The 17,231-nt window shown below is 37.0% G+C and overlaps 2 protein-coding genes across 5 annotated transcripts in view; one reads left to right on the top strand and one right to left on the bottom strand.

The window, feature by feature from the left end:
- pdxkb (pyridoxal (pyridoxine, vitamin B6) kinase b) overlaps window positions 1–8,866 on the bottom strand; it is a 29,764-nt gene extending 20,898 nt beyond the window's left edge. The window contains exons 1-2 of one of the 2 annotated variants that reach the window (XM_048196418.1): window positions 8,253–8,866; window positions 5,205–5,259 (exon numbers count right to left, since the gene is read on the bottom strand). In XM_048196418.1, coding sequence (XP_048052375.1) covers window positions 5,205–5,259; window positions 8,253–8,333 — 136 coding nt within the window. In that variant the 5' untranslated portion in view covers window positions 8,334–8,866. The remainder of the gene's footprint in view (window positions 1–5,204; window positions 5,260–8,252) is intronic. The other variant, XM_048196417.1, reaches the window with a different exon arrangement.
- Window positions 8,867–12,562: 3,696 nt separating this feature from the next.
- Window positions 12,563–17,231, top strand: part of LOC125271978 (transmembrane protease serine 3) — a 28,807-nt gene continuing 24,138 nt past the window's right edge. Inside the window, exons 1-2 of one of the 3 annotated variants that reach the window (XM_048196413.1) lie at window positions 12,563–13,502; window positions 15,086–15,139. In XM_048196413.1, coding sequence (XP_048052370.1) covers window positions 13,473–13,502; window positions 15,086–15,139 — 84 coding nt within the window. In that variant the 5' untranslated portion in view covers window positions 12,563–13,472. Of the gene's footprint in view, window positions 13,503–14,976; window positions 15,140–17,231 lie in introns of all 3 variants that reach the window. The other 2 variants (XM_048196416.1, XM_048196415.1) reach the window with 2 other exon arrangements.

Raw genomic sequence — 17,231 nt, 5'->3', positions numbered from 1 at the left:
AGCACCGGAAATGAGCAGGAGACAGCAAGATAAGAGACAGATAAGACTCTAGTCTAGTGTACCTTCTGATTTGAAAAGAAGCTAATACCTATAGTACCAAATAAAGAAGTTATCAAGCACATGACAAACACACTCTCAGGTTTGCCCCTTCAAAATGACCATCAACTCATTATAAACCAGTTACCCATGATTTCAATTAGCCATGTGCTGAAAACACAGTGCTGCTGGGACTGCTGAAGACTCGTTCCACAAACAAATTCAGGCTTAATGTGACCACAGGTGTAAACCACCATCCTACACAACTACAGATCTCGATGGGAGTCCCCTGGCACTCGGTTAGCTGTGCTGACAACGGCTGCTGGTTTGGAAATACTAAGTAAGTCAGAAGCACATTAGTCTGTGTCCCTCCATCTATAGGCTTCAATGGTTGTTAAAAAAAAAAAAAAAAAAAGTGGATAAAGACAATGATACAGCCCTGAGGAGGAGAGAGCAGCTGAGCGGAGAGGGAGGCCAGTCACAGGGAAACAGCCTACAGTGGGTTGTGTCACGTGTTATTTAGACTACTGATCCAAGGCCAGTTAGGGTTATTCTAACTTATGTGCTTTGAAGTAGGAAGTGTTTATGAGAAGCTGGTCCAGGAACAGTGTTCGGGAAATTTAGCAGTGACAGATAAGCATGTCAGTTCTGTGCATGCCAGTTCTGGGTCACCAGAGCAAACTTTTACAACACTAAAGGCCTTGTGCGACCGAGAAACAAGCGCACAGCCATCTTTAGAATTTTGTGTTTGAACTTTGGTAGCTTTGTATATTTCTATGGGATCGCTGTCGATGAGTAATTAGTTGGTGAAGTGGATTTACTTATTGTAGAGTTAACAAAACGGCCTGTTTCCACCTGGTATTAAGATGTATTTTGGTCAATCGGATCATAAGTGGACGACGCTAAATACAGGTGTAAATGGGGTGTAAAACGTTTTGAGCTTGTCCACTTTCGACCACTTTCAGAGGTAGTGGAAAACACATTCAACCGGATTGCTTTCTTAGTGTAGACACTCATGTGGACGAATGTGTTCGAACAGCCACAAAAGACCATCCACTCTCCGCCTACTGACTTAATGCGTAAGCATTATGGGAAGCGCGATAGCCAGATGGGATTTAAACTTTGATGGCTGAAAACCCAAGTTTGGTTTGAAGATGAAAAACATACCAAGCGCAATGTTCTCTCGCCATTCCTGATTTATATCACGCACTCACAGCGTTCAGCGTGAACTCGTGGCTATCAGAGCAGAAACTAAAGCTGCTGCTCTCCGTATGTTTTTCTGTCATCTCCGGTCATGTTCATATGTAAATTGTGCCAGCTTATTTTGTCCATTAGATTGAAAGATCTGGAAAAACCCCTGGAAGAAATCAGGACAGAAGTGTTTAAAAGCGGACAAAAGAAACAGATTAAGATACCAGGTGTAAACAGGAATGCGTCTGCCTCGTCTACTTGTGATTCGATCTACCAAAGCGCATCTTAATACCAGGTGGAAACAGGGCCAAAGTTATCATGAGCATTGTAATGTTTGAAGAGGATGTCACAACAAATGTCAGTAGACCGGGAAGATTTTAAAACAAGCAGTTCATTCATAAATCTGTAAGATCTTACCTTCATGCTGTGGAAATACAAACCGGAAGACGGAACACAACAAGCACAGTGCTGAAAAGGGGCGGGGCTAGATACGGCCTATTATTTTTCTCTCTTCTTTCGCCCTCACACAAAATTCCTGATTGCATGGATTCCTACTGAAATAGCTGGATTTCGCCTACGAAATTCGCTAAACAATGGTAAATTTGGCTTCATATTATAGCTTTGTGTAATGTGTAATTTAAGCAATTTTAAGTTGTTATTGACCATTAACTCTTTTCTCGCCATTGACAGAATTTTACGGCAATCCATGTTTTCACTGTTATACGGTAAGGGGAGCTATTACGCATCTTCTGAAAGATTACACAATCAAAAATATGATTTTTTGATGCTGTTAACTTTATTTAAATTCAACACCATTGAATTAGGTTTCTGGTTCAAATTTAATTGCTTCATGTTAAATTGACTTTAAACGATAACTTTTTGACTTAACTTGATGTTTTCATATTAAAATAACATGTTTCAATCAAGTAAACTCAACCAGGACTCAATAAAACAGGACTTTCACTTCCCATCATGCTTTGCAAAGGGGCTGATCTGGGAGAGTAAATGTTGAAATAAAGTGTTATTTTAAGCAGTTTTTAGCAAGATGAGAAAATGAATAGATTTTTTAATGTTTACTGTTCTATTATGTTGGTATTTAAAAGTTTCTGTTATATTAATAGTTTTGGGTTTACCATTGTGGTAAAGTGTTGAGCTTGTGCTTGGGTTGAGGACCTGCTAACAAAATTTCAAATTACTTTAATAATAAAGTAATCACTATGGTAGTGCTCTGGATGAAACCAGTATCACTTCTAGACTGCCAATACAGAACATCACATCACAAAAGTTATTTAAATCACAAGACTAAACAAAAAGCATTAATTGTAGGAATTTTTGTAAAAATCTATTTATATGAAAACCATTTATTTTATTTAAACTAAAACCATTCATTCAAGTTAAATGAACACAAATGATTCTAGTTAGTTTAACATGGTTGATTCTATTGGGTTTTACTGTGGAACCACTGTCTATGATTGAATTGAGTTGGCTGGACATAAATATTTTACATAGATTCTTCCTTAGTCTGTTGTTTTGTCACAACACAAGGATTTTGCATAGATTAAAACTAAACCTTGAATGTTAATAAAAACTAAGTTGGTTGTGTGGAACCACTGTCCATAATTGACTCGTGTTAGTTTAAAGTATCATTTTTTTGATAGCAGAACCTCTGGATCAAAACACAGGCGAAGAAGCAGAAACAAGCGATAGAAGCACTGCTTATGCACATGTAAAATAACATGATCATCAAACAGTAAACATATTAATCGAAACTGCCTAACGTTACAATACAGGACTGTACAAGCTTTATGGGTGTTAATGGGCCCCATCTACTACATCTATATTTTGATCATCATTCTGAATCCGATCCGGATGTATTCATTGACAAAAAGTGTGATTTTTCTCAGCTTTTTGTTTATAATTTTACATTTTATAAAACTCCACATTGAAGTGCACAATCCAAAGAGAAGAAAACATATCACAATATTCCTTCTCTCCTGAAGTACAAGGATCAGTGGTTGGTTTAACAGCTCTCAACTCACACACACAGCTCAAAATGACCTGTCACAACATGTGAATGCAAAATGCATTAAGTACTTCAATGAAGCATCTGTTTCAGTCCTCTTGTCATTAAGACAGTTCACCCTAGTACAGTGGTTCTCAATCCCAGTCCTCGCACCCCCCTGCTCTGCAAATTTTGGATGTCTCTCTTATTTAACACACCTGATTCTGATCATCAGCTCGTTAGAAATGTGCTCCATGCACGAACAGTGCTCCGATTGACAGCATCGTCCCTACATAGTGTTCACTGCTCCCTACTCTCTGAGCATGGGAAATCCATTCCAGTTTACTTCATTTCAGAACATTCATGCAAGGATTTTCGCTATGCAGTGTCACAGACAAAACTTACTACAGACGACTGTCCACTTCACAGGGCACTTGCGGTTGAATAGGACAAACCTCTAAAGTGATAATAAGAGATACATACAAAATGTGCAAGGGGGAGGGGGGGGCATGAGGACCAGGATTGAGAACCACTGCCCTAGTAGAAGAAAGAGGTCAAGGGGCACTACAGTGCATTTTCAAATGAAAAAGACTCTTTGTGAATGTGAAAATGGATTCGGGCGCACCAAAACAAGTGATATCTGACAAGTGATCAAAACTCATGAACATATATAAAATACCATAAAGAGAAAAATTCTCTAATGCCTCTAATTTTTTATGCAAATTATGTTGCACACAACAAACCGTTGAACATTGCAGCCAAAGTTAATGTTACAAGCATTAAGAATCAAAGTTATTATAACAAATATATCAATACAAATATATATCTGATCAGTCAGAGCAGCTGCTGTTTGGGGCTGTCTGTCAGGTTATCTGAAAATATTAACTTGAACAGCACATTATCTTATGTTTATGAAATCTGCAGTGACATATTAACTTTACTATATATAAACTGTACTCTGACTGAGCTGTTTACACATTTTACCATGCCATAATCTATTTCACATAATACCACAACTTTTATTGCAAATGAAGTTACAAAAAAGATTCCATCTGATTCTAGTAATTATGACATCATTCAGTAACACATTCTAATCAGGGCATGTGTGACATCATCATAATAATACATTTTAAAGACTTCATTTTAAAGGTCCCGTTCTTCGTGATCCAATATTTCAAACTTTAGTTAGTGTGTAATGTTGTTGTTAGAGTATAAATAAAATCTGTAAAATTTTAAAGCTCAAAGTTCAATGCCAAGCAAGATATTTTATTTAACAGAAGTCGCCTACATCGAACGGCCAGTTTGGACTACATCCCTCTACTTCCTTCTTTAATGACGTCACTAAAACAGTTTTTTGACTAACCTCCGCCCACAGGAATACACAAGAGTTGCGTTTGTAGAGTGTGTTTGTCGCCACGTCGTCGAAACGCTGTTATTTTCATCCCGCAGTCCAATCACCGGGTCTGATTCCGGCTCAAATTGATAGGGTAAAATTAAAGACATGTTTACAATAACACTGAGCGCGTGCATCTCCACGTTATGGTAAGAGGCGTGACCTTTCCGGGCAAGGAGCGCTAAGCTGCTGTCGAATCACAACACAGGAACCGCTGGCACAATCAGAACTCGTTACGAATTTCTGAAGGAGGGACTTCATAGAACAAGGAAGTCATCAGCCCGTTTTTATGACAGTGGAAACAGCGGTATACAGATAAGTAAATTATGTGAGAAATACTGTGTTTTTTTACACGCGAAACATGAACACATGTTATATTGCACACTATAAACACAATCAAAGCTTCAAAAAAACACGAAAAACGGGACCTTTAAACTCTTTATCTATACAAGTGAACAGCTTAGACAACTTAAACTTTTTTTTTCTCTTTTTTTTTTTAAATCTGAAAATGCTTTTGTATGACTTTGTTTCACTGTGACAAGCTGTTATCCAAAAATCAGCAGAAAGTTTGAGTCAGCCTACCTGTGTGATTAGAGAACTGAACAGAGTTGATCGAGTCCACCTCAAACCCCATGACCTGACAAACAGACACATTCCAAACATCAAAAGAAGTTCAATCATAGAGAGTAACACACACACACTCTGAAAGCAATAATCACATGGGTCTGTGGTGGTATGTATGTATGTATGTATGTGTATATATATATATATATATATGTGTGTAATTTATTAAAACGTTCTGATTCTGGTACAGATTTAGTTCTTCTTTCTTTGTAAATGAAAAGCCACAGTCTAAGTTGGCTATAAACCAGGAAGACCTGACATGATTTGTCGCACGTGTCATCACAAAAAGTAAAATCAGTTAGGCTACTACAATTTTCAAATAGCACAAATGTGTGTTTTCTCTTGCAGTGGATTTGCTGTTTCAACACCTACTGTAAAATCCTCAAAAAAAATAGAGGGAAAAAACAACAAAATTAATTATATTATTTCTTCTTAATCTTAAAGGATTTTTTTCACTTCGGAATTAAATTTTCCTGATAATTTACTCACTCCCATGTCATCCAAGATGTTCATGTCCTTCTTTCTTCAGTAGGACATACAGCATAAGCTTTTTGAAGAATACGGAAAGCGTAAGCACATGCAAGGCCATCATTTGTGTTTATAAAGTATATACATTTGTTTTGTTTTTTTTCCCGAAAATGACCAATCGTTTTGCTGTATAAGACCCTTATTCCTCGTCTGGTATCGTTTAAAGCACTTTGAAGCTGCACTGAAACTGTAATTTTGACCTTCAACCGTCTGGAGGCCATTGAAGTCCACTATATGGAGAAAAATCCAGGAATGTTTTGATCAAAAACCTTAATTTCTTTTTGACTGAAGAAAGAAAGACATGAACATCTTGGATGACAGGGGGGTGAGTAAATTATCAGGAAAATTTTATTTGAAAGTGAACTAACCCTTCAAAAAGATAAACTGCACAACAATTATACTCATTGCTTAAGTGAAAGACTGTCATTAAAGTCACCATGAAATCAAAATAGACAACTCTTAATTTTTATGGAATATTGCAGTGTTTATTATAAATTAATTATCTGTGCACATTATTTAATTTTTATGCATGTGCCCTCAAAACAACTTCCCCTCCCTCTTGCAGCAACATCTCTTCTACGATGACCTGTTTACTGGCGTGGGGGCAGGACCACCTGTCAATCACATGAGATCAGCCAATAGCAAACTACAACAATCCAATAAATTCTTTCCATTTCATACATACTTTAATAATATCTACCTACTGGAATTTGTTTGTCACAATAACATATTTAAAGAATCTGAATAAGAAATAAAAGGTTAATTTCACTTACTATTACTAGTGGGACTATAAGTATAATGATACATATACAGATTTGGGGGCTCTGCTGAAACCCAAACATTAAAGGATTAATTCACTTTCAAATTAAAATTTCCTTCTAATTTACTCACCCCCATGTCATCCAAGATGTTCATGTCTTTCTTTCTTCAGTCGAAAAGAAATTAAGGTTTTTGATGAAAACATTCCAGGATTATTCTCCTTATAGTGGACTTCAATGGCCTCCAAACGGTTGAAGGTCAAAATTACAGTTTCAGTGCAGCTTCAAATTGTTCTACACGATCCCAGACGAGGAATAAGGGTCTTATCTAGAGAAACCATCACTCATTTTCTAAAAAGAAACAACAACAAAAAAATTATATAAGTTTTAACAATAAATGCTCATCTTGAACTAGCTCTCTTCTTCTTCTCTATTTGAATTCCAGCAGCGTAGACACTAGTGTAGTGTATTAATGCCCTCCACAGGTCAAAGTTTGAACTAATTGTTATATACTTGCACTAGCATATTGTATATGACAATTTAGTTCAAACTTTGACCTGTGGAGGGCAGTAATACACTTAGCAGCGTCTACACTGCTGGAATTCAAATATAGAAGAAGAAGAAGAGAGCTAGTTCAAGATGAGCATTTATGGTTAAAACATATAAAAAAAAATTTAAAAAATAAAAAAAATGAGCGATGGTTTCTCTAGATAAGACCCTTATTTCTCGTCTGGGATTGCTGTAAACTGTAATTTTGACCTTCAACCGTTTGGGCTCCATTGAAGTCCACTATAAGGAGAAAAATCCTGGAATGTTTTCATCAAAAACCTTAATTTCTTTTCGACTGAAGAAAGAAAGACATGAACATCTTGGATGACATGGGGGTGAGTAAATTATCAGGAAATTTTAATTTGAAAGTGAACTAATCCTTTAAGACAATTTCAAAACATGAGGGTTAATCTAAATAGCACTCAGCTCTGTGAATAAAACACATGGACTCAAAGTTTAAATAAAATAAATGCAGGATGCACGAGCGTGGGTTTTAGACGGCTGGGAGAGCCGCTGGGGAAAAAAAAAAAAAAAAAAAACATGTCACGATTTTGCTGGAATTGAGTCTCCCGGCTGTGACGTCAGTCTTGGAAACGTAAGACAGCGCGAGCATGCAGAAGAAGAAGGGCTCAGAGGAAGACAGCCGCTTTCTGGTGGCATGACAGCTGGAGCCATTCAAAAGCTAATGAGCCCGATTTAATAGTTTGGACGCGGCTCGAACCCTCATGCCAAGCTATCTTTCAGAAACCGAGATTAAATGATATTCTGGTGATTAACGGCACTGTCACACTCACGGTAATGATGACAGCCGCCGTGTCACTGGTCTCACCGCAACGGGTTTTGACAATTTAACGTGCCGGTGTTTTGGCAACACGAGCTTTATTAAGTTGAAGTGTCATATAATTGTAGCCAAGTTACTATTAATAAGCGCAAATCTTAAATTCCAGCTAGCATATCGCTGCAACAAGCATCAAGAGGCCAAGTTCTGGGAATTAAATAGTCTAGATTTGGGATAAGGGAAGTTCACTTCATAAATATCTCAAAATGCACAAGAACTGCATGCGATGGAATACGGACCATGTGACCTTTCCTTTCTCCACCAGCATGCTGTCATGCACTATAACAATTATCATGAGAGCATTGTCGTGCTTTGCCCTCTTCAGCTGCTCACCTGTAACGGAAAGGATGCAGATTTATTCCCCACGTATCCTCTCACGACATGACTCTGAATCGACAGCACTCGGCATTCCATGTCGCGCGCAGTTAAAGTTGTTTTAATCGCTCCAGAATGTCACGCGATTGAGGGGCAACGGCGAACCGGAGAGGTGCTTTTCTTCCTTTTAAAAATCCAAATTAGGATCCGTGATGGCAAGTTCTCTAGCCAGACAGAGAAATGAAGGACATTCACACTGGAGACGCTCATTGGCGAGCGCAACTACTCAGGCATCCAGAGGGGGCACCTAAAATTCACTGACATCACGACGACGCTCGTACAGCAGTGCTCGTGCCCGCTATTAGTAGAACCGTAGGCTATATTTATCATGCATTCAGATGGGGAAGAGGTGGCGGATGAAATCTACATAAATCCATCACATAAACCAAATTGCATTGGGATTTATGAGTATTGGCACATGCTGAATTTATATGACAGTTAAATGCATATATAGTTCACTTATCTTTCACTTATTTTTGAAAAATAACGTAGTTTGTGCACTCCTTAAGAGATGACCTGTTATACAGCGATATGCTATCAACGCAATAAACCGAAGTCTGTAGTATTGCGGAAGTGGGGTCCTTCAACAGAGACGCGCTCTAAATCCTCCAATCGTTTGCGCAGTCAGCGGTGACGTCAAGCCGTGAATGGGTGATGTTTGACGTCACCACTGTCGGCAACCTGTCACGTCTATCAGCTTCTTTCTGAATTTTAATTCTGTCCATCCATGGGAAATTAATTCTTAAAGCCTACTGTATCATATTTGATAGCCTACATTAATTTATAGCTAAAGCTTCAAAATTGCATGATCAAAACATGAAAAAAAAACTGTTTGTAGGATATAATTGTTAAAATCCCTTCATGGATGCGAAATGTAATAACTTTTATATTGTTATTAATATTTCAAGATGAACATTCACTGGACTGAAGCAACTTGATTATACATCATTTAGGAAAATCATGTTGAGTATCAAATATGACACATCAGGGTTTGAGGAACATTTATTTAGCTCTCAATCATTATATTGTGTTGTGTTGCATTATATGTTTTGCCCAATAAAAACTACAAAGCTTTGATCATAAAATGAATCATTTAAATATCATCTTACTAGTGCATACAGTGCTCAGCGTAAATGAGTACACCCCCTTTGAAAAGTAACATTTTAAATAATATCTCAATGAACACAAAAACTATTTCCAAAATGTTCAATATAACATCTGTTTAACTTATAACACGAAAGTAAGGTTAATAATATAACTTTGAGAACAAAATTTTCAGTTTTACTCAAATTAGGGTGATGCAAAAATGAGTACACCCCACTGAAAGTCTCGGGAGCAAAGCTAAATTTTAGACTACAAATGTCTAATTTAACAAGAATTCAACCACAGGTGAGTCTAATTATTCATTACACAGGTGTCCAGCAGACAGTTGACTATAAAAGGGTGTTAAAACCCCTTCCCATTTCATGCTGTCAGCAATGACACCACATGGAAGAGAAATGTCACAAGACCTGAGAAAGAAAAGAATTACTTTACACCAGAAAGGTGAAGGCTAGAAGAAGATCAGCAATGCTTTACTTATCAGTCAGAATACTGTAGCAAAAGTGGTAAAAAAAAAAATGGAACTGCAACCATCTCACAGAGACGTATAGGTCGTCCACGGAAGTTAACACCTGAAGAAAATCGGCATGTAAGTTCACTGCAGTTATCTAAAGAAGTAGAAAGCCAAACTGGGGTGACTATTTCCCATGACACAATATGGCGTACACTGCAGAGGAATGGCATGCATGGGTGCCGTCAACAAAAGAAGCCTCTCCTAATGCCCAGGCACAAAAAAGTCTGCCTTGAGTTTGCCAGGGCCCATACTGAAAAGATGAAGACTACTGGGACTCTATATTCTGGAGTGATGAGACCAAGATAAATGTTTTTGGAACTGATGGCTTCAAAACTGTATGGCGTCGCAAAGGTGAGGAATACAAAGAAAAATGCATGATGCCTACAGTGAAACATGGTGGCAGTGTCCTTATGTGGGGCTGCATGAGTGCTGCTGGTGTCGGGGAGCTGCATTTCATTGATGGCATCATGAATTCACAGATGTACTGCTCTATACTGAAAGAGAAGATGCTACCATCACTCCGTGCCCTTGGTCGTCATGCACTTTTCCAACATGACAATGATCCTAAACACATTTCTGAAGAAGAACAGGGTGAAAGTGATTCATTGGTTCCTGATCTGAATCCAGTCGAACATCTATGGGGAATTCTGAAGAGACAAGTTGAGCATCACTCTCCATCCAGCATCCAGTCTCTAAAAGAGGTCATTCTTGAAGAATGGAAAAAGATAGATGTTGCAAAATGTCGCCAACTTCTTCATTCCATGCCTAGAAGACATTAAAAATCATGGAGGCCATACAAAGTACTAGATGTAGTTTTTGTTGTGGGGTGTACTCATTTTTGCATCACCCTAATTTGAGTAAAACTGAAAAATGTGCAATCTAAGTTATATTATTAACCTTACTTTCATGTTATAAGATAAACAGATGTTATATTAAACTTAGTCTTGTCAACATTTTGGAAATTGTTTTTGTGTTCATTGAGATATTGATTAAAAGTTACTTTTCAAAGGGGGTGTGCTCATTTACGCTGAGCACTGTATTATTGGGAGATATAGAGTGATATTTACATGCATTTTATGTCAGTAGTCTGTTATACTGTTATAAAGATTTCTATAAATTGCATATTTTTGCTCAGTTTGGGCCTCTGAAAAAAAATTAGGTGTTTTTTCCCCCCTCATGAGCTCAATATTCATATGAGCCATAATGATCAAATATAATACAAAACATAAAACACATACTTATATGCAAACTTTATATTTTTAGATTTTCTTTTATATTTGGTCTAAAGTTTCAATAAACTGTTTAATTTAAAAAGAATCAGATCTGAGTATTACAGTTCATATATCAGGCTTTATAGGGTTAAACCACATTACTTAATATTACTTATATTTTATGTTAATATTTATTGTAAAACCAATATCCTAACATGTCCTGTGTACTTTATTGTGCACTGAAGCTAAAATACTGTGACTCATATGCAAAGCCTCAGGTCAGGACTCGACTATTTTTGGACAGGTGGGCCGGTAGCTTTAGGCTTTACAAACCTAGTTCGACTTTTTTAATATCTGGCATGTTGCCTACCTGACTGTGCATCTAGAAAACGTATGAGGTCAGAGCAGTTTGTCTGGCCTCAGTGAAAGGAGAGAGATTGAGAAAACATAACACTATTTGCTAAGAATTATTGAAAATATGAATCATTTTAAGAGCATTTTTTTAAATAAGGCAAACTGTAAGGGACTAGCATTTATCACTTTTTTGAGTGAAAAACACTATTTTCTTTATTTATAAAACACTTTTCCCTAGGAAGTTTTGTCAGATTTTGTATCTGGGGACATTTTTCTGCACAATTTTGCCAAAGTTAAGCTAGTTTAGAAACGCAGACACCATTTCACACACTTATGGATATTTAAAGTGCCTTGGAACATGCAGCATTATTCAATGTGTTGACGTATGCCCTGTCCAATTACCCACACTTGCGCTCTTTACACTTGACCACGTGTCTACTTACATGATGTACTTCCTGTATTTGGCTCAAGTGTTCAAGTGGGTGTGAAGACTGCAAGTGTGTGTAGAACTTTTGATTACCTGATGGGACACACTTATAGTCTTGCAAAAAATGCAAGCGTTTACAGCTTTTTTTAAAAATATTATTTTCAATACTTTGCATTTTAATTGTGGTGCTTGCCTACTCATCTTTGCATCAATAAAATGTGCAACACTTTGTTTTACTACCAAATTATATGTAATATATAATTAATTTAACTTACAGTTGAATGTTTTCATTGACATCTCACGATTTCGGGGCGAATTTCCGAACATAATGCATGATGGGATACGCTTAGCCTCGAATAACGCTCCAAAGTGGTATTCGATATAGTGTGGGTTTAGTGTCCATTAAGGGCACTGCACTTCTGCATTTTTAAGTCATGGGACAGTCTTGCGCACTTACGTCCTGTCACATGCACGCGCTCATTTGGACAGGGCAGTAATTTCCACTGAAACAGGAAGACAGGGCGGGGCATATCAAACAGCTCCTCCCCTTTTTAAAAATAGCCAATAGCGTTTCATTTATATCACAACTCAGCCAGAGCCGTTGAGCTTGGTAAAGCTGCAGTTTTCTCCTAATCTCTAGCTCCTATCTCCTCCATATCGCTTTAAAATATTGCATTCTGTGCAGAATTCAAATAGATCTGATATGTTTTGTGGTTTGCGCCGACTCGCGCATACGATCCGCTCTGTGCTCTCGTGTCTCTGAACCGAAGCAGACTGTGCTCTTTATTTGCGTCAATGGAAAGCTTATTTACACTGTCTGAACTGTTCCCTATCCCCTATATAGTGCACTATGTGCCATTCACCATCTAGAAAACAGTAAATGTGTTAGCAAGTGACCAATTTTAGCCGCAGCATCAGCATCTATTTATAATGTAGGGGGAGGGACGCTTAGATTCTAGAGAGCATTTGATTGGACAGAAAATCTGATGAGAAGATGAAGTGCAGCGTGATGTCGTCAAAATCATTGATCCATGTTGGCGCAAGTGAGAGACTGTATTGAACGCTTTTATCTTCTAAATGCGCATTTTGTCATTGTTTTGGAGCACACTAGCTTATTGATAACCGTAAGGCTAAAATATTACATATCGACATAACATATCGCGAGCACCCTTCTGAAACCTAAAATGATTAATGGGACACCCTAGGGTCACGCGCACGCGGCAGCCATTCCACAAGACTGAAAGAGCATAGAAGTGTGGCATTTGGGATTCAGCCCAAGTTTTTCATCGGTCAAGGTCTTGTATCTGTCAGTCTGTGTGAGTCAAACGCAGGTAGTCGTGACTGCACGAGAGAGGGAGGAACGGATTATAACCGAGCAAAAAATCGGTTCCTTTATCACATAAACATATGAATCATCACTGCAACAGAGCCCACTTCACCCGTAACAATCGGGAAGGCGCTGACTCACGAACAGCTGCCTAAAAGCCCGAACAATGAAGCGTCATGAGGCGGCAGACGCGTGACGCATTAAAGCACTGTAGTGGCATCTGCTGGTGAGAAAGCGACTATGCATGTATAAGGCTCGGAGAACCACAGCTAAGGTATACCAAACACACACATACACACCAGATACACAATCACAGAGTAAAAAAAGACACCACGACACCAGATACAGCTATCAGGGCATGATGGAAAACTAACAAGGCTTCTCAGTTTTAGACTGATGTAATGACACTCTCTTTGACACATTGTGTTAACTGTGTCACCCATATAACGACCCTAAACAAATCCAATGATTTATTGATTTAATGACCATGAAGTAAAAAAAAAAAAAATACTACAAATACTAAAACATTTCATTACACCTTGCATACACTTGAGTGCACAACTTAATCATTAAGCTTTCAAACTTTAAAAAAAAAAAAAAAAAAAAAAAAAAAAATATATATATATATATATATATATATATATATATATATATTATGATTGATTTTTAATTCATGCCTTTTAAAGACTGAAGTATTATTTATTTATGTCATTTTTAGACTAAAGAGTCCAAAGGTGTTTCTGCCTGCATGGGTTTCTTGTAACAACAAATTAGCTTCCTGCAGGTTACTTACACTAAACACTGGTTTTGATTTGGTGGATATTTATTACTAACATTTCAAAACAGCCTCACTGCTTATTTTTTATTATGCTAAATAAAAATAGATTATGCTATAGCAAATGAATTTTCAGACATTTAAAATATATTCTTTTAGCAAGACTTTTTTTTTTCTTTTATTACAATCTCTGAACAGATTTTTTACTTTTTACTTTAATATCAATTTAAAATAAAAAAGTTTGAAAATATAACATATATTCAATGTTTTTGAAATGCATTTTAAAAACATCTATTTAGAATCTCTAATGTCCTTAATAAATATATATATATATATATATATATATATATATATATATATATATATATATTTTTTTTACAGTTTTTCAAAGAATTTCAGTCTTTTAACAAGACTTTTATTCTCTTTATTACAATATCTGAGCCCCATAAAAAATATCAAAATAAATTTTCAGAAATTGAAAATGTTCATTTTTGAATTGTATTTTTTTTAAATATAGTTTTATGACAAAGAGCATCTGTCTAGAAAGTGCAAGGTGCTTAATGAATATAATTATGGTTCTGACTCCTAGAGGGATAGTGTTCAATAGGGAACAGCCCAAAGACTGATGACCTTTTCGTGCTTGGTGCTCCTGCCTGACCTTCTAGTGTAACTGGACCTCAGAAGCCAAGCCTGTCCAATATTACCTGATCCACAGCTGTAGTCACACGACAAAACGCTGCTGCACACCTGCTCAGGTGTCACTTTGTGCTCAAGAGTAGGTGTGGCAGAGAGAGAGAGAGAGAGGAACAAGAATAAGATATGAAGTCAGTCAGAAGGACAGTTCTCTACCTCTCTAGTTAGTCACCTTCAAATTAGCCCCTTCATTTCTCAATTTCTCCAAAGCTAATTTCACAGGCGGTCACTTGGAATTGGAGTCACTTGGAATATTTCATTCTTCATTCATTCTAACAAGGATTAAACAGACCGAGGGCCACAGCGTCACTTTTTCACTGTCGTCTCTCGTTTGCCTCATTCATCCAAGATGAGAGGATGAGAGTAGAGTCATGGCTTCTTATTCCCAGACCACAGGAGAGACGGAGAGGCCGGTTTCAGAGGGAGGAAGCCGAGAGGAGAGGGTAAGGAAGCATGACGAGCAGTATTTCATGTCCGAGTGTTTGCTGGTGTCCTTGTGTTTCAGACACTTTTAAATTATATCAAGGTTGACAAGGTTGGTCTGTCACATCAGCTGCCTCATACTCTCTCTCTGGTGTCACTCTATCCATCATGCTCTTTTTTGTCATTATACACATTTTTTTTTTTTTTTGGTCCAGCTTAAATAAATATATAGTTATATATAGATTTTTTTCCCTTGCATGGGTTTCTTGTAACAACAAAATGGCTTTCTTCATGTTACTTACACTAAACATTGGTTTTGATTTGGTGGACATTTAGTACTAATATTTCAAAACAAAAAAGCCTCACTGCTTATTTTTATAATATGCTAAAACATAATAGATTGTGCCAAACAACTTATAGATACATTTCTGTTTTCAAGAATTTCAGTCTTTTAACAAGATTTTTTTCCCTTTAATTACAATCTCTGAACACCTCGACATTTTAAAGTCTCATATGTTTAGCAAGGCTGTATTTATTTGTACAGTAAAATCAGTAATATTGTGAAATATTATTACATTTTAAAATAACTGTTTTCTATTTGCATATGTTTTAAAATGTAATTTATTTCTGTGCTGGCAAAGCTGAATTTTCAGCATCATTACTCCAGTCTTCATTGTCACATGATCCTTCAGAAATCATTTTAATATGCTGATTTACTGCTCAAGAAACATTTATTATTATTATTCAAGTTAAAAAAAACAGTTGTGCTGCTTCATATTTTTGTGGAAACAATGACACACTACTATTCAAAAGTTTGGGATAAGTAATTAAAAAAGAAAATTAAACAATGACTCATTAAATTGATTAAATGTGACAGTAAAGACATATCTAAAGTTTTCTGTTTCCTGTTTCCATGCTGTTTATTGAAATTTCTATTCATCAAAGAATCCTGAAAAAATGTATCACGGTTTCTCAAAAATATTAAGCAGCAAAACTGTTTTCAACATTAATAATAATAAGAACCCTTTTTAATATTTGAGCACCAAATGATTTCTGAAGGATCATGTGACACTGAAGATTGGAGTAATGATGCTGAAAATTCAGCTTTGCCAACACAGAAATAAATTACATTTTAAAAAATATATTAAAATAGAAAGCAGTTATTAGGGCCCAAGCGAAAATTCGCGCAGGGCCCTCTTGTTCTTCTAAGGATTATTATTATTTTTTTTTTTTTTTTTTTTTTTATTTTTTTTCCGTCTTCCGGGGCTTTTTGGGGGCCTTAACATGCTCAAAAACTCTTGAAAATTGGCACACACATTGGAATCCGCGGCCATTAGGACGCCGGAGAGGCTGGTACCCGGGCGTGGCAGGGGGGCTCGACAGCGCCCCCTTGAAAAAAGTCTGAAAATTTGGTCCATATATTAAACACGCTTGCACGTATTAGTATGAAACTCAGTACACATATAGACCTCATCGGGCCGAACAACTTTCGTGCTCTAAGTTAAACACCACGCCAACAGGAAGTCAGCTATTAAGGGTTGTTTGAAAAACGCATGCTCTGGAATTTGATATACTCCTCCTAGACGATTAATCCGATCGCCACCAAACTCGGTCAGCATGAAGTCAAGACACTGATGATTAAAAATTGCCAGGGGATTTTTGATATCTCGAACGGTTTGGCCGTGGCGAGGCAACGAATTTATGGCGAGAAAAAGGAAACAGGAAATGTGTTATAACGTCTGCATACATATATTGATCTTTATGAAACTTCACGAGTGTGTTCGTTATAGGAGTCTGATCACATGGATGTGACTATTGTGAGTCAAAGTTATAGCGCCACCAACTGGCAGCAGGAAGTGTATCACTTTTTGAAATGTTTTGAGATCACCCTCTTATTTTTACCTGATTTGCTTCAAACTTCATCAGTGTAATGTCAATACACAGCAGATGTAGACCTATGACAGGATTTTTGATATTTGAAATATTGTTGCCATGGCAACAGGTCAAACTGTAATAATATTCTTGAGTGTTTTTGAGGCTCTTAACATGCTTCAAATTGCATGAAACTCGACACACACATCAATATTGTCAACCAGTAGACATGGACAAAGC

This window comes from Megalobrama amblycephala, linkage group LG7 (assembly GCF_018812025.1).
Source record: "Megalobrama amblycephala isolate DHTTF-2021 linkage group LG7, ASM1881202v1, whole genome shotgun sequence".
NCBI classification, from domain to species: Eukaryota; Metazoa; Chordata; class Actinopteri; order Cypriniformes; family Xenocyprididae; genus Megalobrama; species Megalobrama amblycephala.
This window is presented reverse-complemented; position numbering and strand designations above follow the sequence as displayed.